Here is a 26871-nt window from a genome sequence, read left to right as displayed (position 1 = left end):
CGGGGGGGGGGGAAGAGAGAGAGAGAGAGAGAAGAAAGAAAGAAAGAAAGAAAGATTGATTAGCCAGGCTTTTGAGACCCTCCCTTAAAAATACCCAATACAGAAAGGGCTGGGTTCAAATAGCAGAGCACCTACCTAGCAAGTGTCAGGTCCTGTCACCAATATGCAATCATTAGGACTCCACTCTGATGACCTTATCTAATTCTAATTACCTGCCAAGACCCCACCTCTAAACACCTCCAATGGATTACATTTCCACCCTCTTAATACCTTATGGTGGGGAATATACCCTACTGTGAGCTTTGGAGGAAACCAGGCATACTCAAACCAGAATCTCTGTGCAGAGAAAAGTGTTCACTGGTGAAGGACATCTGCATTGGTATGTGGTGTGATTGAGAGATCAAATTCTATGAGTTAAACCATTGATCTTTGGCTTTGTTCTTTACAATACACAGCACTACACATCCAGCAGGTCACGGGCCTGGCATGCTAGATTTGGTCTAGCCTGGATGTTTCAGTCCTCGTACTATGAGGAATAAGATCTGATACCAAAAGCAGTAGTATGAGTGGGCTGAGCTACCACACCTAACCTTTACTTTGCTTTACCTTTAATTTAGAATAATGAACATTTTTTACATCTACACATAGATCATCAACACACTTGATCTTAGCCAAAAGGCCGAGAAGCGATTTTTTTTTTTTTGGTGTACTGGGGGTTTGAACTCAGAGCTTCATGCTTGCTAGGCAGGTGCTCCAACACTTGAGCCATTCCACCAGCCCGATCATCAGCAAATTATTGTTCTAATTGTCTACCATATCACCCCCCATAGTATGTTTACTTAGAAAACATGCTTGTTGCACAGTAATGTGAGCTATTGTAAAAAGCTCATATATAATACACATATATGTTTTTGGGTTTTTTTTTTGCCATATTGGGGTTTGAACTCAGGGCCTACTCTTTGAACCACTTTACCAGTCCTTTCTTGTGAAGGGTTTTTTCAAGATAAGGTCTTGTGAACTATTTGCCTGAGCTGGCTTTAAACTGACAGCCTCCTGAGTAGCTAGCATTACAGGCAGGAGCCACTGGGGCCCACTCTTTGTGTGTGTGTGTGTGTGTGTGTGTGTGTGTATATATATATTTTTTTTTTTTTGAGATGGTGTTTTGCTATGTTGCCCAGGTTGGTCTTGAACTCAGTAGCCAAGCGATCCTCCTGCTTTAGCATCCTAAGTAACTGGGACTATATGCATACACCACCCTACTTGGCTCATTTAAAAGATTTAAACATCCCACAGAGGTTTAAAACTTAATAATTGCTCCTAATCCCTTCCAATTCCATTTTCCCCAAGGTATCAATTCCTATATACTATCATTAAAAACTGTTAGTTGGCCAGGCATAGTGGCATATGCCTGTAATCCCAGGTACTTGGGAAGTGGAGGCTACAGGATCACTTGAGCCAGAAGTTAGAGGCAAGCCTAGACAATAACAAAACACTGCTAATAAATTTTTAAAAAGGCTGGGGGTATAGCTTAGTGACAGAGTACTAGTCTAGCATATGTGAGGCCCTGGGTTCATTCCCAGCACTGGGAAAAAAAAAAACCTATGAGCAATACTGGTCCAATCCAGGTGGTACACACCTGTAATTCCAGCACTTGGGAAGCTGAGCAGGAGGATCTCCAGTTCAAGGTCAGCCTGGACTACATAGTGAGACCCTATCATATATATATGCAACATATAATTTATGTTAAAAAGTTATTTACAATACCTTTTCAGTAGTACATTTATATTGTGCAGCCATTGTCCAGAACTCTTTTCACCTTGCAAAACTGCAACTCATTGAACTCCTCATTACTCCCTCCAGCTGACAACCACCACTTCACTTTCCATCCCCGTGAACTGGAGGATTCTACTACCTCATACCTGGTATCATTCAGTATTAGTCCTTTTATGACTGGCTTATTTTTTTGGTTTGGTGCTGGGGATCTGACCAGGGTCTATTGCACACTAGGCTAGCCCTTTATCCCTGGCTTTTGAATGGAGGGTATTGACACAGATCATGCTTTTCCACACAAGTGTTCCTCAATCTCTTTTATTCTGTGCATTTAGATCAACCTTAATGTCAAATGTATTATCAATCTATCTAGCTCCAAATGATCATAATCATTGCTACTCAAAGTGTGGCCTGGTATTAATTGCTGCCTAAGCTATTGAAGGATGGGTGGGTTGGGAGGTCACTGGGAATCTGCAAATGGTTACTGAGATTCTTGCTGGAGTTATGAAAATGTTCTAAAATTGATTGTAGTGATGGCTGCACTACTCTTGAATATACTAAAAGTCATCAAATTTTACACTTTAAATGGGTGAATTGTATGGTATGCAAACTACATTTCTAATAAAACTATTAAAAAAAGAAAGTGTGGGCCAGGTGTGGTGGCACATACCTGTAATGTCAAGTGCTCAGGAGGGGTAGGCAGGAAGATGGAGAGTTTGAGGCCAGCCTAGGCTACACAGTGGGGCACTGTCTCAAAACAGCAAGACAAACAACAAAACACGATAGAAGTATGGTTTGAGAATCTGAACTTGTCCATGACCTAAGTGCAGAAATTGAGAATAACAGTTGAGTTTTGATACTTTTGTAGCTACTTGACAGCTATTTCATGTATAGTATCCTGAAAAGAGTGAACAAAAAAAAATCTGTAATATCTTTTCCATGTTTACTTTTCTGTTTGTTTTTGTTTTTTTGAGGGAGAGTCTGTGTAGCCCAGGCTGGTCTCGAACTTGGGATCCATCTCACTGCCTCTGCTGTGCTGGGATTAGAAGCGTGCTCCATCACTCCAGGCCCTATGTTTACATTTTGCAGTTTAATTTTTATCATTTTTAGTGTATATTATATATCAGTGTTTCAAGGTCTGGGAAAAACCCTCAATAGAGAGGACACTGACCTAAAAGCACCTGTATCTTCTGCCATAGCATACCAACACTCAGTTTCAGTCTCTCGCTTTTTTTTCTTTTTTGTGGTGCTGGCCTTTCAGCTCACGTTCTGGAGCAGAGCCCCACCCCCAGCCCGTGGGGGGCGGGGGTTGTCCAATGAGGAAGAAACTACCAAGCCCAACATGCCTCGGGAAACGTAAGCGGCGCGTCTGGCGCTACGCCTTCTGGGATGTGTAGTGCCAGCCTTCTGGAGCGCACGCCGCTCTTAACCCGCACTTTTCTCCGCGTTGGAGCACAGCACTGTCCAGTGTCTCTCACGGAAAGGCTGCAGACCCGGGACGGAAGGGTGAGCGAGAGAACCGAGCCTGTTGTGTTCCTGGAGCCGTTGTAACCATCCTTCTCCGAGATCCTCCAGGGAGTTGTCAGGCGCGGAGGGAAGAACTTGACGGCGAGTCGGCGGCGGCGGCGGCGTTCCTCTTCCCACCCAGCCCCTGTGCGGGCCGGGATTCGGGGCTCGGCTGAGAAAGCCGGGCCTTCTTGCAGGCGTTGAGTTCTCTGAAGCGCAGAGACGGAGCCCGCCGGAAGCCGAGCACAATCGCGGAGGCTCGGCTTGAGAGCTCGTGCGCGCCCGCGGACCGCGCCGCCGGCTGTCCTTCCTGTGTTCCCGACCGAGGTCATTCGGCCGGGCGCCACCCCTTCTGTCCTGACGTCAGTGCGGGTGGAGAGACCCACGCGTGGTGCGCGGTTGTTGGGTAGGTGCGGACCGGGTCACAGGACAGGCAGGACGGTCGCATCGCGTTTTCCGTGCGGCACGCTTTCAGTGACGCAGTAGTCCCGTGTTTGCTTGTTGGTGTAACGGGGACTAATAAAACGGTTTTGGTTTTTTTGTTTTGTTTTAGTGGGACTGGGGTTTGAACTCAGGGCTTCGCGCTTGCAAAGCAGGCGCTCTCCCGCCTACGTCAGACCTCCAGCCCCCTCTGCTCTGGTTGTTTTGGAGATGGGGGCTCATATACTGTTTGCCCGGGCTGGCCTGGAACCACGATCCCCCAATCTCAGCCTCCCAGGTAGCTGGGATTGCAGATGTGAGCCACCGGCGGCTCCCGGTCTATTCTCTAACTCTGGGAACATTTCCTTCCTTCCTGTCTTCCCCCTCCCTCTCTCCTTCCTTCCCTCTTTCTCCCCTACTCTACAATTCTTGAAACACTTCCTCTCTCTTTTCTCATTTTTTAAGTTCTTTTAGGGCACAAGAATAAAGGAGCAAGAAATTACCCTGAGGGAGGGAGGGGGGAGTTGCCCAGATAATGTATACACATGTAAGTAAATGCAAAAACGATAAAATAATAAATAAATGAAATTACCGTGAAAGAAGAAAAAGGTTTTTTGTTTTAATTTAAGGCTCCAAATTAATGGCTACTTTTTTGGGGAATTTATTTCAAACAGTTTTACTCTTTCAGCCAGTTCTGAATTGGGCGCGATGTGGCAGGTCTGTAATCCCAGCACTTCTGCAGCTGAGACAGAGGCAGGAAGATGGAGAATTGAGGCCAGCCTGGGCTTATATAGTGAAATCCTGTCTCAAAAAAACAGAACAGCAGAACAACAAAACAACAGAAACCCTAAAAAGACAGTTCTGATTTTGTTTTTTTCCCTTCTGCTTTTTTGGTAAAATTAGAAAACATAGTTAATGCCAGACAGACATTTTTTTAAATGTGCTGCTGGAATAAGCCCTTTTTTCTTGTATATTTCATTTTGGATCAGATACTGCTGTCTAGTTCAGACAAGAACAAAATGTTTAATGCAGGAAAACGTCATTTTATATTTGAATATTGGGATTAATTTGATATGAATGAGATAATAACCATGTTTAACCAATTCCTTTTTCAGAAACTGCATTTGGAATGTAAACAAAAGACATGAAGGAAAACCAGTTATTTTACAAAGATATATAAAATAAACCAGCATATTGCACCTGACTCCTAGATGCACGTGGCTTTCTTTACCTAGGAATAATTGGGATATAAAGGAAAATGTATTTTTTTCCTAGACTCTGGTTATCAATGTTTCATGTAAGAGCTCTTTGTCCATTCTCCTGGAAAGTGTTTCAGTTTCGACCCTTGAGTTGTGACTCATTAATTACTCAGATAAATAACTGCACAAATGAAGAGAAAGTATTTGACCTTATTGAAAGAAACAAAGCCACACTTTCAGAAAAGCAAGTGAGATGTGCATTTAATACACTTTGGCAGCTCCAAAAGCAGAAGACCAGCTTGTTAAAAAATCTTGAGACTGTTAGAGACCATCCTCAATTTCTTACTCTTCATAATTTAACTAGAAATCAAATCACGTCAATGAATGATGATACCCTGGTGAATGTGTTATACATCACACAACAGTAAGTTCCATTTGATTTGTTGTTTGTATTTTAACTTTCTAAATATCTTTTTTTGGTTTGTTTTATCTCTTTGTGCCTCTTAAATTTTCTTAACATCTCTTTAAGATGAAATCCTTTTTCCCCAAGAAGATAATTTTCTTGATAATGCAATAGTTTGAAGATGTTTGGACAGCCAAGCATGGTGGTCATACCTGAAATCCCAGCCACTGCAGAGGCAGAGATTGGGATGATTGCATTTCAAGGCCAGCCTGAGCAAAAAGTTCAAGAGGCCTCATCTCAACCAGTAAAAAGCTGGGTGTAGTGGTGTGCACTTATGCACCTGTAAATGGGACAATCAAGGTCCACGCTAGCTGGGCATAAAAGCAAGACCCTATTTGGAAAATAATGAAAGTAAAAGGGCTAGGCCATGGCTCAAGTGGTAGAGTGCCTGCCTAGCAAGCTTTAAGCCCTGAGTTCAACCCTCAGTACCACCAAAAGAAAAAGTGTTTGGAGGATAGTCTTTGATATCTATTAGTATTACACTTTTAAAAAGTAGATGTAATAATCTAAGAGTAAAATGATAAACTTTGGGCACATGAAACTGGATTATTGTGGAATTTTATAGAAATGTGGGTTAGCTAGAGATAATGAGTATGTAAGAGGTAAGCATTTAGACTACATAATAATGCCTAGTTACAAATCAGTATTATGACATTGTGTTTGTGTGTGTTTACGTGCTCTCAGATCCCATAATTAAATTGATGGCAGATGTGTTTTTCAAGGGTTATTGGTACAATAGTTAATTTCCCAATAATAACTTTAAAAGAGAGAAGATAGGAGTATTTTGAAGACTCATTTACATTTGATAAGTGCCTCAATTATATTTCATGGCTTATTGACATGTATTTCATGTACAAAAGTCTTCCTGATGTCAAAGGATAACTCAGAAATAAAGTAAGCATTAAGAAAAGAAATTCTTTTTTTTGGTGGTACTGAGGTTTTGGAACTCAGGGCCTCATGCTTACTAGGTGAGTGCTCTGCCAGTTGAGCTACTCCACCAGCCCTTTTTTGTGATGTGTTTTTTTGAGATAGGGTCTTGTGTAGTATTTGCCTGGTCTGGGTTCGAAATGTGATCCTCATGATCTCTGCCTCCAGAGTAGCTAGGATTACACTGTTGCCTGACAAGAAAACAAAATTTTAAAAAGGTAATACAAGAAAAAAAGGGCTGGACTTGAGGGTCAAGCAGTAAAACTTTTGCAAGCAAGCGGCCCTAAGTTCAAATGCCAGTCCAAAAAAGAGAAAACAAATACATACTAAGTTTTAATAAAATGCTTGTCTAGATTTTGATCAGAACAAAGCAATACATGTTATATGCACTTTTAACATAAAGTGTATCACTGAACATTTTCTTTGCTTGGAGGGCATTGAAGTGAGCAGATAAAAGTATAAGAAGGCATGGGATAATAAATAGATGTTTCTACTAAGAATTCCACATTCTGAACTGGGTGGGAAACAGAAGTGGGGACTACCTATATAAGAAAAATAGCTTGAGGTTCACCACTGTTTTCATTATATTTACTGCATGTGGATTTTTTTTTTTTTTTTTTAGCCAAGGCTGGCTTCATACTCACAACCCTCTGGCCTTAGTCTCCTGAGTGGTAGGATTATAGGTGTGTACCACTATGCCCAGCCTCTATGTGTCTTGTTTTGTTTTCTTTGTTAACTTTTTTTATTAGCATAAATTGTAAAAATAATGGGTTCCATTGACATTTTCATACATGGATATAATGTACTTCTGCTGCATGTGTTTTCAGTGGTTTAAAAATATTTATGTGTGGTGAAAAATTATTTTCTCATGTTTCATTGAGGCTCACTGTTGAGGCCCATGACCCGCTAGTTGAAGCACTAGTTACGGAAGCATGGAAGAGACTGGAAAGGCAAGTACTCTGGGTTGATCATCTTAAATCAATTATCTTTTTCAGGGTTATCATAATGGAATCTTACAGGAAAAGAATGGGGAACTGCTGCCTGCCTGTCAAGGTTCATTGAAAAAAATTTAAACTCAATTTAGTTAGAGGGTTTTTTATTGTACAATATATATTCTTTCTTTAATAAAGTATTTCATATGTTCCTTTAACTCAAAGCAGGGAACAGTTTGCTTTTCCACATTTATGGTTAATCAAAATATACATAGCGTTGAGTCACAGGTATTCATGGACCTTTTGGAAGAGTTCTGATTCAGAAAGGGGATTCTCTCACTGTTAGATAAAATCTAGAAATGCAGGAACCACAAAAGGAAAAAAAGAAGATACCAGTTTAATAGAATGGAAACGTGTCACTGTTTAGAAAAATCTGTAGCTATTTTTCTGTCACTCCATTTTTATGCATAGGCAGTGACCACAGCATATAGGTGACTTAGAAGCTTTTTAAAGAAAGTAAGTTTCAGGTTTCACTGCTGTGGACAGTATTCAGATCTTTCTATACTATACCCAGCTGTATTTTCAGCCTGTAACCATAATTGTTAACTATCTAGAAAAATGTGAAATCTATTAAGGATATTCTTTTGAGTATAGAGAAGATTTTTCTATAAATGTATTTGGGAAGCTATCCATGTGTAAAACTGAGATAATATTAGGGCTTATCTTAGGATCACTTTAGTTATTCTGAAAACTTCAAAAATGTTGTTTTTTTTTTTTTTTTTTTTTTGGTGGTGCTGGGGTTTGAACTCGGCCTGTGCTTGCTAGGCAAATGCTCTACCACTTGCTCCATTCTGCCAGCCCTTCACATTTTTAATCTGGGAATTCTGGAAGGCCAAGGATCAGAATTTAGTGGAATAAAGCAAATATCAATGAGGAAAGGGAAAATTAAGGTAGGGAAGAGACAACAACCTAAGCTAGAAAGGAAAATATTGATAAGATAAAGGATAGACAATAGGCTATTTGTGTGGACGGAGAGGTGTGGGCATTCTTGTATTTTTTGTTTTGTTTGTTTTTCTGCTTTTTTTTTTCCCTTGAGGCATGATCTCACTGTGTAGTCCAGTATGGTCTTGAACCCTTGATCCTCCTGCTTCAGCCTGGGATTATAGATGTGAGTCACCATACTGGGCATAATTTTTGTTTTTTAGTACACTACTTCTTTAAGCTTAAGCTGACACATTCTTACAATTGTAGACATATATTGGTGAGTTCTATAGATCTTTGTTGTGTGCACTGAATTAAAGAGGAGAGATGGGTATAGTGATGCATGCCAGCAATCTGAGCACTAGAGAGGCTGAGGGAGGATCAGGAGTTCAAAACCAGCCTGGGTGACATTGTGAATTCTAGCCAACCTGAGCTACATAGTAAGACCCTGTGTCAAAAAAAATTTTTTAAATGTTCTTACCAGTATATGATGGTTACACAGGGGGTTTTATTGTGACATTTCCATACATATGTATGATGTTCCCTGGTTTTGTTCATTACCCCCATTATTCTTCCTCTTCTCCCACTCCCCTTTTACAAATGACTTCGACAGGTTACAGTGTTTCATATTCATACCCTTACAGAAAGAACCTCAACTATATTCACTTTCCTTTATCCTCCTCATTTACCCTCCTCCTCCCACTACTACCCTGCCCTTAACATGACCTGTTTTACATTCCTGTCCTTCATTGTTCTAGTGTTAGTTCATTGTTCAGTGTGGCTTTGCCTTGGCATTTTACCTGCGTTTATATTGTACTTTTATCAGTCTGACTCCCTCTGTTACTCTTCCTTACCAAGAAAGAAAAAAAAATTAAACAGGAAATAGAATAGTTCTCTGGATTTAGAAATTCTGCATTCATCTACTGAGTTATGGTTTTAGTTAATTTCATTTTTAAATTTATCTGTCTTTGTTTTTTTTTTTTTTTGCAGTACTGGGATTTGAATTCAGGGCCTACACTTTGAGCCACTCTACCAGCCCTTTTTTGTGATGGGTTTTTTTTTTTTCAAGATAGGGTGTCAGGCTGGCTTGGAACCGTGATCCTTTTGATCTCTGCCTCCTGAGTAGCTAGGATTACAGGTGTGAACCACTGAGCCTGGCTATGTGTCTTTATTCTTGCATGCTCTCTACCTTTATCTTTTATCTAGGGTAAGCAGAGTAATGTTATTCTTTTTTACAAACAATGAGAAATACCTACTTATGGTGTCTTTTAGGTTAAATTTATTTATTTATTTATTTATTCAGTACTGGGGTTTGAGTTCAGGGCCTCCTGCTTGCTAGCAGGTGCTCTACCACTTGAGCCATTCTGCCAGTCCTAGTCATTGTTTATAGGTCAAAACATTTTATTTTTTACTCAGAAGATAATGACTTTGAACTATATAGTGCTTTTTTTTTTTTTTTTTTTTTTTTTAAGCTAGAGCTTCTTAGGTTGCCCAGGTAGACCTCAAACTCCTGGACTCAAATGACCCTCCTGCCTCAATCTCCCAAGTAGCTAGGACTATAGGAGTGTGCCACTGTGCCCACCTAAATATACTTTTTTTGGTGTAATACCAAATTATAAAAAGTTTTAAAACCCTAGGATCCCATAGTAGAATTTCTAATAGTCACACAATAAATACTAGTTTCTGAATTTTTGTCTTTTGTGGCTGTGAGGTTGATTTTTTTTTTGTTACTGTAGCAGCTACTAGTGATCTTGCTAAAATATCTATGAACTCACATTTTATTTTATTTATTCTCCTCTTATCGTTTTTTTACATTTACTTACGTGTATACATTGTTTGTGCCACCTCCATCCCATCCCCTCCTGCTTACAAGCAGAACATGTTCCGCCCTCTTCTCTGATTTTGTTGAAAACATAAGAGATAATAAGAAAGACATACCGTTTTTGCTGGTTTGGGATAAAGATAGCTATACAGAGAGATTCCTAGTGTTGCTTCCATGCACTTGTGTATTGCAACCCACATTGGTTCATTTCTACCAGACCTTTTCACTATTTCCTAGTCACCTTCCCACAGTGGCCTCTGCCAATTTAAGATTACTTTATTTGCTTCTCATCAGGGAGCACATCATCCACATTCAAGTTTTAGGTTTCCTTTCTTTCCCTATTTCTCCTGTGCATGTTCTCCCCTTAGTGTGTGACCCATGTCCAATGATATTACTGCATTTGTTTTAGGTCTATAATCTACATAGGAGGGAGAACATGCAACTTTTGACCTTCTGAGCCTGGCTAACTCTGCTTAAGATGATGTTCTCTAGTTCCATCCATTTACTTGTGAATGACAAAATTTCATTCTTCTTGGTGGCTGAGTAAAATTCCATTGTGTATAAGTATGACATTTTCTTGATCCATTTGTTGGTTGTGGGGCATCTTGACTGTTTCCATAGCTTGGCTATTGTAAATAGTGTTGAGGTAAACATGGGTGTGCGAGTGCTTTTGTAATAACTTGAGTCACATTCCTTCAGGTATATCCCTAGGAGTGGGATTGCTGGATCATATGGCAGATCTATGTTTAGATTTTTAAGAGGCCTCCATATTGTTTTCCAAAGTGGTTGTATTAGTTTTACATTCCCAACAGCAGTGTATGAGGTGAACTCATATTTTATAAATGTAATTTATAATGATTCAAATGGGTTCAATTTATTCTGTAGTAGTACTATGTGATGGATCATAGCAAAGACAATTAGTGTGTATTTGAAATCCAAAATTTAAAAAAATTATTATCCGTGACTTTAAATAGTTATAAAAATACAGACTCATATTTTATTTATTTGATTTGTTTGATTTTTTGAGCCAAGATCTCACTATGTAGCCCAAACTGGCCTTGAACTCATGGTCATCCTACTTTTCAGCTTCCTGAGTGCTGTGATTATAGGCATGTACCACTGCATCCAGCACCCTTCAGTATATCTTATTTATTTATTTACTTATTTTTTGCCAGTACTGGGGCTTGAACTCAGGACTTCATGCTTGCCAGGCAGGCGCTCTACCACTTGAGTCACTCTACTCTACTAGCACCCTTCAGTATATTTTAAATAGTGATATTATTTTATCATTGTAACTTTCTGAGAGACAAAGACTCTTAAAAAATATACACAAAAGAAAATACCAGTAAGGCCATTATTATATTTATATAAGTGAATAATAGCTCCTTAACTGATGTATGCTCAAATTTACTTGATTATGTTAAAAAGATCTTTTTTTTTTTTTTTTGGTCCTGGGGTTTGAACAACTCCGCCTTGTACTTGCTAGGCAGGCTTTCTACCACTTGAAGCATTCCACCAGCCCTTTTTTGTTTATGTTGGGTATTTTTGAGAGAGGGACTCACTTTCTGCTTGGGCCAGCCTTGAACCATGATCTTTCTGATGTGTGTCTCCTGAGTAGCTGACACCTGATCCTAAAGATTTTTTTTTTTGGTAGTGGTATTGGGGTTTGAACTCAGGGCTGCACTCTAAAAATCTTCTTATAGGCAGTTTAAGTCAGCATCCAAAGTTCAAACTTAATGTGTCTTTTAAGTTTCTCTCTGTCTCTGTCTGTTGTGATACTGTAGTTCGAGTTCAGGGCTTCACGCTTGGTAGGCAGGCATTCTATCACCTGAGCCATGCCCCCAGCCCATTTTGCTTTGCTTATTTTTGAGATAGGGTCTCACATATATGCCCTGGCTGGCCTGGACCTTGATCCTACTATTTATGATTCCTGCAGTAGCCAGGGTGACAGGTCTGCCCCACCACACACAGCTGTTATTGGTTAAGATAGACTTGTGGTAACTTTTTGTCCATGCTGGCATCAAACTCTGATCCTCCTGATCTCTCCCTCTTAAGTTACTAGGAATCCAGGCATGAGCCACCATGCCTGATAAGTTTCTCTTTTCTTTGAGTAAACATTTTATTGAACATTGTGTAAAATTACACTAATTGTAAGTATACAAAATAATGAATTTTCACATTCTGAGTACTTCAGTAAAACAGTACCAAGATCAAGAAACAACATTACCAGTTACCTAGCAGTTCCCTCCATGTTCTCTTCTGGTCCTACCTCCCAAGCCCTATCCTAAAACGATATGGATTTCTAACAGCAAAAGTTAGTTGTTGTTTTTCTTCCTTCTTCAAGGTACTGGAGATTGAATAGGGTTTTTTTTTTTTTGGTGGTATTGAGGTTTGAACTCAGGTCATGTGGTTGCTAGGCAGGTGCTCTACCACTTGAGTCACTCCCTTAGCCTAGTAGTTTTGTTTTTATAGAAATGAAATCCTATAGTATGAACCCTTATATCTAAGGATTCACCCATAGTGTATTACTCAGTAGGTTTTTTTCTCTCTTTTTTAAATTGCTTTATGTTACTTTATTCTAAGAGTATATACTCTTCATGAACATTTGGATTGTTTGCTGTTTTTTGCTGTTACGCATATTATGCTGCTGTGAACTTTCTTATGCTTACCTTTTAGTAAATTCAAAAAATTAAAATCTAGCACTCAGTGGTGGAGTGCTTGCCAGGCATGCACAAGGCCTGGGGTTTAATCCCTAGTACTGGTCCAAAAAAAAATTAAAGTTGGTAGCAATTCTCCTTCCCTTTTATTTATTATTTATTAATTTATTTATTTATTTCGTTGTAGTTCTGGGGATTGAACCTAGGGCCTTATGCATGCCAGGTATGTGCTCTTCCACTGAGCCAGACCCCCAGCCCCTGTTTGGGTTTTTTTTTTGAGGTAAAGTCTTTGTAGTCTAGGCTGGCCTTGAATTTGCTGTCCTCCTGCATCAGCCTCCCCAACAACTGTGATTATAAATATGTTCCACCATATTGGCTTTCTTACTTCTTTTTTTTTTTCAGTTCACATCTTTTATTAATCCATTGACAATTACTTGTCTTCTGGCTTATTGAAGCAGTAAGTCAGACAACACTTCCCACAGTAGTGTCTGTGGCTATAAAAACTCCAGCATCACATTCATCTGAAGGACACTCATGGTGAAGGCAACTAATTTTGCCATTTTCATCGACCTTATAATATTTCAGTATGGTCAACTCAACCTTTCTCTTATACTTATTCTTCTTGGGAGTGGCACAGGACTTCCTTTTCTCAGCACCACCATGAAGTCTCAACACAAGATGAAGGATGGACTCCTTTTAAATGCTGTAGTCTGACAAAGTACATCCATCTTCCAGTTGCTTACCAGCAAAGATCAGTCTTTGCTGATCAGGAGGAATTCCTTCCTTAGCCTGGATCTTGGCCTTGACATTTTCTATAGTATCCAAGGGTTTAACCTCGAGCTTGATGGTCTTCCCAGTACGGGTTTGCATGACCAGCGGTTCCACCACAGATGGCAGATCGGAAAAAAGCTCTTACTTCTTCATATGCAAACTAGTGAAATAGCCTGGCACCTCAAGAAATTAATAAAGGGCTGAGAATGGCTCAAGTGATAGTTAGGCAAGCAGGGGTGAGGCCTTGAGTTCAAATCCCAGAACCACAAGAAAAATAATAAGTGAATGATTCAAATAATTTTGAGAGATTTTTCCCCCTTTTAAATCTTTGTAGAGTATTGGGCTTTTTTGTGTTACTAGGGCTTGAATTCAGGGTCTCCCACTTGCTAGGCAGGCACTGTACTACTGAGCCACTTCACCAGCTCTTTTTTGTGATGGATTTTTTTGAGATAGTGTCTCGAGAACTATTTGCCAGGGCTGGCTTTGAACTGTGGTCCTCCTGATCTCTGCCACCTGAGTAGCTAGGGTTACAGGAAAGAGCCTCCGGTGCCCAGCTAGTATTGGGCTTTTAAAGCTATAATATCATTTCTTACTGTCATAATAAAACATCTTAGAAAAAAATCGTATTAGTTATCTTTGTTGCTTTTTTTCTCTTTTTTGAAAATGACATGTTTTTATTGTTATGTTTGCAGTGGCTTTTGAGCACAGTAAGAACATACCTGTAGGCCCCACACCCTTGTCTAGCCCCACCCCTCTGGCCTACATCTGTGTCCTCACCTAGAAGCCTTTCTAGGGGCCTCTCGGCTGTCCTGGGCTCAAAGGGACACAGATACGGTCTTTGTTGCCTTTTTATCTTATAACTGCATTGTATGTTTTATTTAGAAGTAAATGCTAACGATCTCGTTTATGTATTTCCTTTAATAGGTTTGATATTGATGTGCTGTCAACATTTTCCACTTGCCTAGCAAATCAACATTTGTACTGTAGTCCATTGATGGGGAAAATAGCTGATATTGTAAATAGGAACTTGGAAACCATACAGGACTTAAGGTAAATTTATTTAGGGTCTTTGTGTTGGGTGTAAGGTCTTGGGCTTTCGATGCAGACAGATTTGCCATTCATAGTTATGTTTAATTAACCTCTTAAAGTTTACTGTCCTCCTGTATAAAACAGTGATAGTAATGTCTGCTTTGCAGTGTTGCAATGGGTACTAAAGTGAGAAACAGTATTGTCGAGATGTGTGAAGGGTCTTAGATTTTTACCTTACTTGTAAGCTAATGAGTTTCCCTGCCACAGCCAGCCTGCCACATTTTCGCATGTGCTAGTAGAAGACATGAGACTCCTAGGTCAGAGACAGAGGACATTTTTTTTCTCACAGCAATAGCGGTAGCTAGAGTACCAGCATTTTTTTTACATAGGTGCTGGTTTCCTGAGCACTGTGGTTCCTACAGTGAGCTGTGTTTCAGGAAAGGAATCCTAATCTAAGGGAACCTTTGCTTTTACAATAGGTAGTAAACGTGTATGCTCTTGCTCCAGAGAGAGATACTGTTTCTGTCCTCCTAGACTCTTTGCTGTATTGTATAAAAATCCTTCAAATGGTAATTCTAAAAAAGGCATTCAGTACATTTCTTTGCAACAATGTGTAGAAACTTGAGAAACCCATGGAGAATTGCCTTCCAATAAGTATTATAACATAGAAGTTTCTCAGTAATCAATAGTTACTATTATTATTACATATTGCAATAAATCCAAGAGGTCTTTAAATATAAATTCAGAGTGTACATAAAATTCTGCTTTTTTATTTCTTCTATCTCGGAATGCTTTCTTTTCACTTCCATAAAGGAGAGATGATTATTTTAATCAAATCATAGCTACTAATTCAAAAGTAAAGTCTGAGTAGTTTCTCTGGTTTTCAGTTCAGAGATTTATGGGGGTTTTTGTTTGTTTTTAGCATGATAAAATTATTTACTGTCATTGCTGATCTTCATATGATTGTCTTTGCTTTTTCAGATTTAGCTTTCCCTAACATGTTACGTTTAAGATTTTTGCTGGGTGTGGTGGTGCACAACTGTTATCTCAGCACTCTGGAGTGGGAGGTGGAGGCAGGAGGATCATGAATTGGAGGCCAGCTTGGGCAACATAGTGAGATCTTGTCTCAAAAACAAACAAATAAAAATAAAACAAAAAGGACTTTGGTAAAATTATAGCAGCTTCCTTTCCTTCTCACTTTCCTACTTCCCCAGCTTTTCCTTCTTTGGAGGGTGGCTGGGTGGGGGGGGGATGGGGAGGGTGGGAGGGTTGGGGATTGAACCATTGGCCTTAGATATGTTAAGTGTACTGCCTATCAGTGAGTTACACCCCCAGACTTTTCCCCTTCTTTTTATTAAACACATCTGTGCTGTCTTCTCACTGCCTAAGATTCTCATTTAAAGGTTTTAATTTCTTCAATTACATCACCCTCTTGTTCTCTGATTTTGTAGAAGAAAATCATAAAAGATAAAAAGAGAACCATGGCATTTTTGCTAGTTCGAGATAAAGATAGCTACACCATTTCCTTGTGTTGTTTCCGTGCATATAAGTATTATAACCCCAATTGGTTCATCTCTACCACTCCTCTTTACTCTTCCCTAGTTCCCTTCCCATAGTGGCCTCTGCCAGTTTAAGATTTTTATATTCATTCCTGTACTATGGTGGTACCATTATTTTTTAAATGAGGCTTAGTTTTTGTTTTTGTGGTACTGAAGATGGAACCTAGAATCTTGGAGATGCTAGGCAAGTGCTCTACGACTTTGCAACATCCCTGGTCCAAGACTTGATTTATAATTGTTGAAAGCACAAATGTTCAGTGTAGCATTCCATCAGGTTTTATTTTTATTTTTGCACTTTTGGGGATCAAATTCAGGATTCATGCATACTATGCAAATGTTTACCATGGAGTTGTACCTCCAGCCTACAGTTCCATCAGTTTTGATAAGTATATACCTACATCAAGATAGAATATATTTCCATCACCATAGAAAGTTCCCTCATGTCCCTTCTAGTCAATGTAACAGCAACTACTATTCAGATTTCTACCACCATTCTAAAATTTTGCCTGTTCCAAAAGTTTATATAAATGGAATCATACAGTTTTTTTTTCTGGTTTCTTTCACTCAGCATAATGTTTTGAGATTCATCCATGTTGCATATATCAGTAATTCATTTCTTTTTATTACCTAGTAGTAGTTCATTGTGTAAATAGTTAGCAGTTTACTATTCTTTTTATGAATATGTGGTCTATTTCTTGTTTTGGATATTATGAATAAAAATACAATTAATATCCTAATATAAGAGTGTGGTTGCTTGGCCATAAGCACTTGGGCAGAATATCATGGATTAGGAGCATGTGGCAGAGGAGAGGTGTTTACCTCACCTCAGACTGGAAGCAGAGAGTGAGGTGAGAAGGGACTACGGATAATACACCCCCAAAAAGCCGCATCCCCTTCCCCCAGACAAACTTCCTACAGCTAGGCTCCACCTCCTAAAATTTCCACAGCCTACCAAACTCTTGCCACCAGCTGGGGATCAAGCATTCAAAACATGATCCTGTGGGGGATATTTCATATTCCAGTCTTTTCGTAAACATGCATATTTACTTGAGTAGACACCTAGGAGTAGAATTGCTGCATCATAAGACAAATGTATAATTTTAAGAAACTGCCACATAATTCTCCAAGTAGTCACACTATTTTCCATTTCTACTAGTCATGTATGAGCGTTTCAGTTGCTTCATAACCTGGCCAGCATTTGATGGTTATCACTCTCAGCCATTCTGTTGAGCATGTAATGGTATTTTAAGGTGGTTTTAATTAGAAATTTCCTATGACTATTTGTATGTCTTGTGAAGCTTCTGTTTAAATCTCCTCCCCCTTCCACCCCTTTTTTGGCAGTACTGGAGTTTAAACTTAGGGCCTTATGCTTGTTACGTAGGCACTCTACCTCTTGAGCCACTCCACCAGCCCTTTTTTGTGTTGAGTATTTTTGAGATAGAGTCTCTGAAACTATTGCCTGGGTTGGCTTTGAACCTTGATTCTCCTGATCACTTCCTTCTGAGTAGCTAGGATTACAGACATGAGCCACCTGGGTCTGACTAGAAATTTTTGCCTGCTATAAGATTACAAAGATTTTCCTGTATTTTATTCTAAAAGCTTTCTAGTTTAGCCTGTGACCCATTTGAATTAGTTTTTGTGATGGTATGTGATGGGGTCCAGGTTTTTTATTTTGTGGGACTAGAGTTTGAACTCAGGACTTGGTGCTTGCAAAGTGGGTGCTCACAAAGCAGGCACTCTACTTGAGCCATCCCTCCAGTCCAGTCCATTTTGCTCTGGTTATTTTGGAAATGGGGTCTCGAGAACAAGCTGGCATTGAACTGCCATCCTGATTTCAGCCTCCCAAGTAGCTAGGATTACACGTGTGAGCTGCCAGCATCCCGCATTTTTTTTCCATTCTATATTGATATCTTGTTTCAACACCGTTTATTAAAAGATTTTACTTTCCCTGTTAAAATTGCTTTGTTACTTATGACTAAACTCATGATTGTAATGTTCAGATCTTTTTATGGATTTTGTTCAAGTGATCTGTACTTTTTTTTTGTTTTATCCTATGATCTGTGCATTTACTAATATTCATTTTTTGAGTATTAATAGCTTTATATTAGATAATATAAATTATCTAAGTTTTGAGATTAGATAATATAAGTTACCTGGTTTGGTTCTTTTTTAATACCATTTTGATTATTGTAGATCCTTTGCTTTGTCTTAAAAATTTTAGATTCAGTTTATCAGTTTCAATAAACATGCCTGCTTTGATTTTGATAAGGTTGAATTACATTTGTAGATTAGTTTAGGAGTAATTGTAATATTAAAATCATATTTTCTGATGTTTAGACATTGCATAGTTTTCCATTTATTTAGGAAAGTTTTCAGTATAAAGATCTTATATATCTCTAGTTTATTCCTAAGTACTTCGTGTTTTGAGATAACATTTTTAAGAGTTTATTTTCCAATTTTGTTCCTAATATATAGAAATAAAATTGACTTTTATTCTGTGACAGTGATGAATTCATAAAGAATAGGATTTTAAGGCCGGTGAAAGGGATATTTTGAGCCTGGCTTTTTAGCATCTTACACATAGTATTTTGTAAGTATCTGCTCTGGTTAGGCTATCTGATCTCATGAAATGCTGAGGTTGAAGGAGAATCTAAGAAAACTTTTAAATACAGAAGTACTGGTAATCTTAGTAAAAGCATAGAAACTTCATTACTAGTACATGTGCAGGGTCAATTAATTGTCCCTGACATTAATAGATAGATTAATTAATAGATTAGTGCTATGTCTATTAGGATCTCCAGTAAAATAAGAAATAGGGTTAGAAAGAGTCAAGAATGAGAGCTGATTAAAGACTTAGAAGATATTTAGCATAGATAAAGGATGGTTTTGGATGCTTTGTTAAGGATCAGACAAGAAAACGCAAGCAGTGATCTAGAGCTGAAAGAAGAGCAAGATTTGAATATAAATTCCTCTTTAGTTTAATCCTCCAACATTCTTCCTAAAGTATATGTACCTTTATTTGCTGCATAAGAAACCATGGCTTTTTGAGGTTAAGTAAAATGTACAAGGTCTCTCAGCCAGTATATGGGGAGCCAAGATTAGAACCTAAGCTTTCTGATTCTAAAGAGTTGTTCTGCTTGTGAATAGATTCTGATATACTTTTTACTATTTGTTTTTACATGTTTGAAAATAATAGAAACAAGTGTATTGGGGGGCGATGTCTCTGTAAGAAATCTGAACCATTATATATTGCTGATAGAGGCACAAAATGGGTACAGCTGCTATAGAAAACAGTATGGCAAGGTGATGGGAGTATATCTCAGTGGTAGAGCCTGGACTTAGCATACATGAGGCCTTGGGTTCAATCTCTGGCACCAAAAAGTCAAAACAAAAGAAAACAAAAACCCAGTGTGGCACTTCTTCAAAAAAATTACCATGTGATCTGTCAATTCCACTTCAGAGAATCAAAAGAATTGAAAGCAGGGACTCAAATAGATACTTGTACATTACTCTTCATAGCAGCATTATTCATGTCTGACTGAAAAGTAGAAGCATCTAAAGTGTCCATCATTGGTGTATAAATGACAAAAGATAATATACTATATACATACAGTAAAATATTGTTCAGCTTTAATAAAGGTAGGGAATTCTGACACATGTACAGTGTTGGAGACTTAATGTTAAATAAACCAAACATAAAAGGATAAATTCATGGTGTATATGATTCTTAGGTGAGGTGCAGAATAGTCAAATTCATGGAAACAAAATTGTCATTGCCAGTGACTGGGGTGAGGTCAGGATGGAGAGGTACTGTTTAATGGGTAAGGAGTTTATGTTTGGATAGATGAAAATGTTCTACAGGTGGAATAATGGTGATGGTTAGGGCTTGTGGAGTGGTTTGCCTTCCTGGCAAACTCCAGGACTGCAAAAAAAAAAAAAAAAAAAAAAGGTGATGACTGTATGACAATGTAAAAGTACTTAATACTGCTGAAACTGAATGGTAATTTTTTTATTATGCATATTTAACCCCCCACAAGAGAAGCCTGTAAAAGTGGAGATAATAAAAGATCATTGTAGTTTTTTTTAGCCTTTAGAAATTCTTACAGATCTTTTTGAAAACCTAATCCTTGGACATTTTCCCACTCCAAACTGCAATTATAAATGTATATATACAATTAAAAAATCATTTCAATGGATTTATGGTTAAATGGCAATTTTAAGTTATTAATTAATGTTAATTAATAATACATTAATTAATAATGTTAATTTCCATAAATATCAAAATTTTAACTGGAGAAACCCAATTATTATACAGCTGGAGATTTTTTAAAATGTAAATTTACTTAAAGGCTTGAATAAATTTTGAAACAAAAAATGTCAACAGTCCTAGTGTTCTAAAGATTGAGATGGTTTTAGTTTTAGATTTTTATCTTTTTTTAGGTTGTCTTCTAATTATCAAACCCAAGAATTTGTTTTATGTCTTTTCCACTTTGCATACTTTATTCATTATACTGCATCCTTGTGTTTGTAGTTTTCTGATTTTTGTATTATGTAAGAACAGCATTAAAAGCAGGGCCATACTTTATAGTACCTTTGGTGTCCTCATAGTGCCTAAAAAATGACTTAATGTTTCTTAAGTGCTTATTGAAGGAAGAAATATTAAACACCACCCCATGTTCAGTACTGTTTTACATGTTACATGTTAATACCAATCTATCATGAAATACCAAAAAATATGAAATCATTCACTAGTGAGAAATATTTTGTCAGTGTTTCATTAGTAAATGATATGCATACACAGAAAGGAGTAACAAAAAGTCAACTTCCAAAAATACATAATGAGACTTTTAATATTGCATTCATGGGCTGTTGGTTCAAAATGATTTTGGAGTGAATTTCACCAGAATATTTCCCATCAAAGCAATTTTATCTATTGAACAAAGTATTTTATACAGTCAGTTAAAAATTATTTCAAAGTTTTCTTTTCTTTATTCATTTATTTATATGTGCATACATTGTTTGGGTCAGTTTGGGTCAGACAGAGTTTCTGTCTAAAACTGTTTGGTTACTGGGAAATCTGAATTCAAGTCCCACTAGTATTTAAAAGAAAAATTTTATGGTGCCTGACAATATGTTTACCAGTTTCTTTCCATATCTAATCATTTAGTTCTGGAATTGGTCATTTTTTTTCAGTAATGCAAAAAAATCTTTCATCTCTTTTTCTTTCTTCAGGTCTTTGTCTGTCTTGATGGTCAACATATCTTCTTTAATATCACGATGTTTTCAAGAACAATTAGTGAACAAGACAGAACTGCTTTTTGACACCACAGATTCTTCCAAGGTCAATATTGCAAGAAGTATAGTACAGTTTCTTCGAAATATTAAATATAGTTACTACCCACTGTTAGACAGATGTAATGAGGTGTTTTTAAGCAGTGGGAGCCAGCTTGATGTGGATGCCATCAGCAAAATACTTAATCTATACAAACTTCTACAGTTTCATAGTTTTGAATTTATTACAATGGCTAAACAGAGGCTAACTGAGATGATTCCTCTATCTGAGCACCCTGCGCACTTGGTAAAATTGTTTGTTGCTTTGGGACCAGTGGCAGGACCTGAAGAAAAGGAACGGTAAGTTCAGCTTAAAGTGCTTTACTCTTCTACTTGGGAATTTGTAGAGCTTTCAAGCTTAGGTCTCCTTATATTTCTTGGAAGTCACAAAAATCACCTTGGTGGACTATAGAAGGGAAAGGGAAATAATCTATATGCTCTGTTCCTTGATTCTTTTCTGAGTATCTCTCCTTCTCCCCTTGACTTATACTGGGAATTGAATCTAGGACCTCTCACAGTCGAGGCATGTGCTCCACCCTTTTTGTTTATTATTTATTTTATTTTGAGACAGGGTCTTGCTATGTAGCCCAGGCTGGACTGGAACTCACTATCCTTCTGCCTCAGCTTCCCAGCTGGGTGGGAGTTTACAGGTATGCACCATTGAGCTTGAATTTCTTTTTCTGATTATTCTCATTTACATCTCCAGGTCTGTTTTTGGTTGGGGCGGGGGATAACTGGAATTTGAGCTCAGGGCCTCTTGCTTCCTAGGCAGGCGCTCTACCATGTGAGCCACTCCGCCAGCCCTTGTTTTGGGTTGAATATTTTTTTCTGTGTGTGTTTACTTAATGAGATAGAAAAGTAGAAAGCTGGAGAGTTTATTGAGATTAAAAAAAAGTATAAAGCAGGAGAGTAGAGTCCCCAGAGTTTGGGGGGACGATTCCCAAAAGAGGGTGCCCCTGTGTTGGGTATTTTCAAGATAGGGTCTTTCAAATTATTTGCTAAGGCTGGCCTTGAACTGAGATCCTCCTGATCTCTGCCTCCAATAGCCAGGATTATAGGCGTGAGCCACCAGCACCTAGCTGTACATTTCCAACTCTTTAGTGTTCTGATAGGTTCAAAAGTTGGTCAGTAGATCCCCTTGGGCTGGACCAACACAGAAGATGAGGGAGAACACCATTTAACTACTTAGTTTTTATTTTTATTCATTAATTTTTGCAGTTCTTAGGATGGAACCCAGGACCTTGTGCATGCTAGGCAAGTGCTCTCCCATTCAGCTACATCTCCAGCCCATTTAAGTACTTTCATTTTCCCTTCCCCTTCCTAGATCATGTGACTGGAGTTACACACAGGCCTAAGACTCCCCCACCCATCATAAGTGTATTTAGATTATAGTAGTCCCAACAATGGACCATTCTATACCCTGTCATCTTCATCACATTCATCATCAAAAGCACTTGCTATTATGCATATGGATATTATGCATGGACACATATCCATGAATTTGGTCTCTTTCATCTCTTTTAAGAATTTCCAGTTTTGGGCTGATGGAATGGCTCAAGTGGTAGAGCATCCGCCAAACAAGCATGAGGCCCAGAGTTCAAACCCCAATACTGCTGAAAAAAAGCCAAAAACCAAAAAAACAAACAAAAAAAATAACACCCCTGGAGATGTAAATGAGAATAATCAGTAAAAGAAATTCAAGTTTGATGGCATCCTGTAATCCCAGCCACTTCAGAACAAGATGGTTATTAAACTTTTATTGGAGGTACTGAGTTTGATCAAAGTACATTATATGCATGCATGGAAATATAATGAACCCCCTTTTTACAATTTACATATGCTTATTAAAGAATAATTATTTTTGGGGGGGCTGGGGTTTGAACTTAGAGCTTTATATGCTTGCAAAGCAGGCACCCTACTGGTTGAGCCATGCCTTCAGCTCAAAAAAAAAATAATTTTTTGTCACCAAGTACAATTAAAGTCTTCTGCTTTTAAAGCATTACAAAAAGTTGGGATTAACTGAGTTGCTGCCTTTAAGGAATTTATTTCAATTAGGAAAATTAAATAATTTATGTACAGGTTTGCTGGAATTAGAAATAACTGAACTGTGTAAATACCGTAACAGTATGGCATAGTTTATAAATAGGTACTAAAATCAGTGTTATAGATAGTAAGCTCTGTGGGCAGACAGAAGTGAGAGAAAAATGTAGCTGAAGTGGTTGGGAAAGCTTTGGGGAAGAGCTGGGTTATTAAACTTCTGTTTGTTTGCTTCAGACAGTCTTTATTCTGTAGCTCAGGCCAGCCTTGGAGATACTCATGCCTCAGCTGCCTGAGTGTGTGAATTATAGATGTGCACCACTACTCCTGGCAGGTTTTAAACTTTTGATAAGGTTGAAATAGAACATCTGTTCTGCACCCTCAGATTTCATGTTTTGGATTTGTAAATTATTCCCAAAGACAAATACCTTTTTTTTTGTTGTTGTATGTGATAGGGTTTGAACTCAGGGCTTAGTACTTGGTAGGCATGCACTCTACCACTTGAGCCATGCCTCCAGCCCACACATTTATTTATTGATTGCTTCACTGTAGCATGTTGGTAGTTTCACCTTTGTTAGTTTTTTGTTTATAGTGTTACAGAAGGAGCTTGATATATGATTTTTATTAATATGAAAGTAAATCTTTCTGGTTAGATCTTACTCAGTTTAAAAATTGTTATTGTTAGAATATCAGTTGTTAGTTCCTTAGCTTTCTACTACTGTTTTAAAATCATTATAGGCTTATAATTTATCTTATTTGAAAGTCATCCAAAGACCTTAAAGAAACAGTTTAAGATTGAATTATACTGAGGCCTTAATTGCTTTGAAGAAAGCTATAATTTTCTTTATTTAATAATATTTTATATTATCCCCAAGTAAGTGGGGAATAAGTTGAAGTTATGTATAGAATTCAGTTTTTTGTCTATATTTTGTCTGTATTTAATTTTTGTCAGGGGTAGCAAGAATAGTTATTTAAAAAGTAAATTTGTAAGCTAGTTTTCAGTTTTTGAACACAAAAAATACTTGTCTTTGCTTCTAGACTTAACTCAAGTCTGTTATTGATGTCAGAGGAGCTGAGCCGTCAACAAGCCCTGGCAGTGCTGGAAGCAATGGAAGCAATGGAAAGCAGAAACTCACACCTGATTAAAAAGTATTTCTCCTGAGGCTGATGCTACTAAGTTGCCATTCATAAGTAGCTATTTTCTTTCTGAATAAAACTATTTTCTGTAATTGTTTTTTGAAGAAATAGGAACTGACTTTTAAAGCAATATTATGTTCTAATATGTTATTTCAGATTAGCGATAACATTGTTCATAGCACCTTTCATTTCATGTCCTGCTATTTCTGTACTGAAGCAGAACATCAAAAATCCATAGTTTCTGCAGAGCAGTTAATATCTGGATGAGTTTAAATTGTCTCACATCACAGTGGTACCTTGAAACCGTGTCATATATGGGCTTTTTTGTAACTTCAGATTTTTTTTGTATGTGTGGCAGTCCTGGAGTTTATACTCCATTCCTCATGCTTACTAGGCAGGTACTGTACCACTTGAGCCATTGTACCAGCCCCTATAACTTAAAATTTAAGGGGAAAAAAATATATATATAAGTCACATTATATATGCTTGATTTTCTTTCCTTCCTCCCTCCCTTTCTTACTTCCTTCTTCCTTCCTTCTTTTGGTGGGACTGGGGTTTTTGAGCTCAGGGCTTCATGCTTGCAAAGCAGGTGCTATATTTCTTGAGCCCCCAATCCAGTCTGTTTTGCTCTGATTATTTTGGAGATGGAGTCTGAGGAACTGTTTGCTCAGGCCTTGAAATTCAGTCCTCCTGATCTCAGTTTCCCAAATAGCTAGCATTACAGATGTGAGCCACTGCATCTGCCTTTTCCTTGTTTATTATATGTTCCTTTATTTTAATATTCTTTCTGACCCATTTCCTTGAACTTATTGCCTCTTAGCATTCCCATTGCTTTTTGTTCCTTTTCTTGCAGTGGGGATAGTGCTGAGGATCCCACAGCTTTGAAGCATTTTCACTTGAGGGCCAGTGGGTTTAAGGAAGAAAATTAAACCAGTTTTGCTAATTGTTTATAACTTTGGGTGAATTTTGTTTGTTTTTTTGGCAGTTCTGGGGTTTGAACTCAAGGCCTCACACTTGCTAGCCAGGTGCTCTACCACTGTAGCCACTGTACTGGCCCTTTTTTGTGTTGCGTATTTTCAAGATAGGGTCTCAAGAACTATTTCCCCAGGTTGGCTTTGAAACGTGATCCTCCTTATCTTTGCTTCTGGAGTAGCTAGGATTATGGGCATGAGCCACCAGTACCCAGCTTATTGCTTCTTACTATTCATAATTTAACATTATTTCATTCCAACATTTTTTGTGGTGTTGGAGTTTAAACTAAGGGCCTCAGGCTTTCAAGGTTCAAGCCCTTGAGCCACACACCAAGCTCTCATTTACACCTTACTGATTGCTTTTATTTAATTTTATTTTGTTTACATTTCTGTCGACATCTTGACAGTTCTGTAAGAACAGAAAACTTTGTCTCATTCACTAGTGTTTCTCCAGCACTGAGCAGAGTGTCTGTCAGGAAAACTCTATAGTAAATGTTTAATAAATAAGTGAATGGACTGGTTATTTAACAACATATGTTCTGTCATTCTTTTTAGAATTGCTTCAGCTGTGCAAAAACATTTGGATTACTATAAACCAATAGAGCTGCTGAAGATAACTCAAGCATTGATTTTTCTGCAGTTTCACAGTAAAGAGCTTTTTGTGAAACTCAGAGAGTTACTGTTTAGGTAAGATTAAAACAAATATTTATGGGTTTGGGGTTTGGCTCAAGCAGTAGAGCTCTTGCCTAGCAAGTGTGAAGCTCTGGCTTGGGGTGGGAGGGAGGGCAGGTAGTTAAAAAAAAAAGAAGTGTTTCCTTTTATAATGTAGCCACAATATTTGTTTTGTTTTCCAGGCAAAATTGGGTAGCTTGTAATTGAAAATGTTAAGGGCTGGGGCTATAGTTCAAGTGGTAGAACACTTGCTTAGCATGTGGGTGTTCCTGGTTCGATCCCCAGTGTCTTCCACACATATATATGCATATAAAATGTCGATGTTAGTGAAAAAAATTCTTCATGTACAACTTTCTCTTTATGGATACAACATTTGTATTGCAATTAGGAAGTTTTTCAGCTTTCCATTGACTTTGATTAGGCTAAAATGAGGTTTTCCACTAAATTTTTTTATTTTAAAGGTTAGAATGGAGGCTGGGGATGTGGCTTAGTGGTTGAGTGCTTGGCTAGTAAGCACAGGGCCCTAGGTTCAATCCCCAGCACAGAAGGAAAAAAAAAAAATAGAATAATGACTGAAATGTGGTTCAAACTAAATTAATCTTTCCTGTATTATGGTTCTGGGGTCAGATTAATATATTTCCCCTCCATTTTTCACTACTACTATTGTGACTTCTAAAAGACCAGGCC

At 38.0% G+C, this 26871-nt stretch overlaps 1 protein-coding gene and 1 pseudogene across 4 annotated transcripts in view; one reads left to right on the top strand and one right to left on the bottom strand.

Annotated features, from left to right (window-relative positions):
* Positions 1-3542: 3542 nt before the first annotated feature.
* The window catches only part of Fastkd1 (FAST kinase domains 1), a 45523-nt gene continuing 22194 nt past the window's right edge, over positions 3543-26871 (top strand). For 3 of the 4 annotated variants that reach the window (XR_012447248.1, XM_074071050.1, XM_020167971.2), the window contains exons 1-7: positions 3543-3682; positions 4812-5319; positions 7167-7235; positions 14373-14498; positions 21269-21667; positions 24443-24553; positions 26068-26199. Coding sequence is in view for 3 of the 4 variants with exons in the window: in XM_074071050.1 (XP_073927151.1) it covers positions 4955-5319; positions 7167-7235; positions 14373-14498; positions 21269-21667; positions 24443-24553; positions 26068-26199 (1202 nt within the window). In the remaining variant the exon portion in view is untranslated. The remainder of the gene's footprint in view (positions 3683-4811; positions 5320-7166; positions 7236-14372; positions 14499-21268; positions 21668-24442; positions 24554-26067; positions 26200-26871) is intronic. The other variant, XM_074071049.1, reaches the window with a different exon arrangement.
* Positions 13108-13547, bottom strand: LOC109689221 (ubiquitin-ribosomal protein eS31 fusion protein-like; annotated as a pseudogene).

The sequence above is a fragment of the Castor canadensis genome, chromosome 4, assembly GCF_047511655.1.
Source record: "Castor canadensis chromosome 4, mCasCan1.hap1v2, whole genome shotgun sequence".
Lineage (NCBI taxonomy): Eukaryota > Metazoa > Chordata > Mammalia > Rodentia > Castoridae > Castor > Castor canadensis.
Note: the sequence above shows the minus strand (reverse complement) of the source record. Positions and strands in the feature narration are given on the sequence as shown.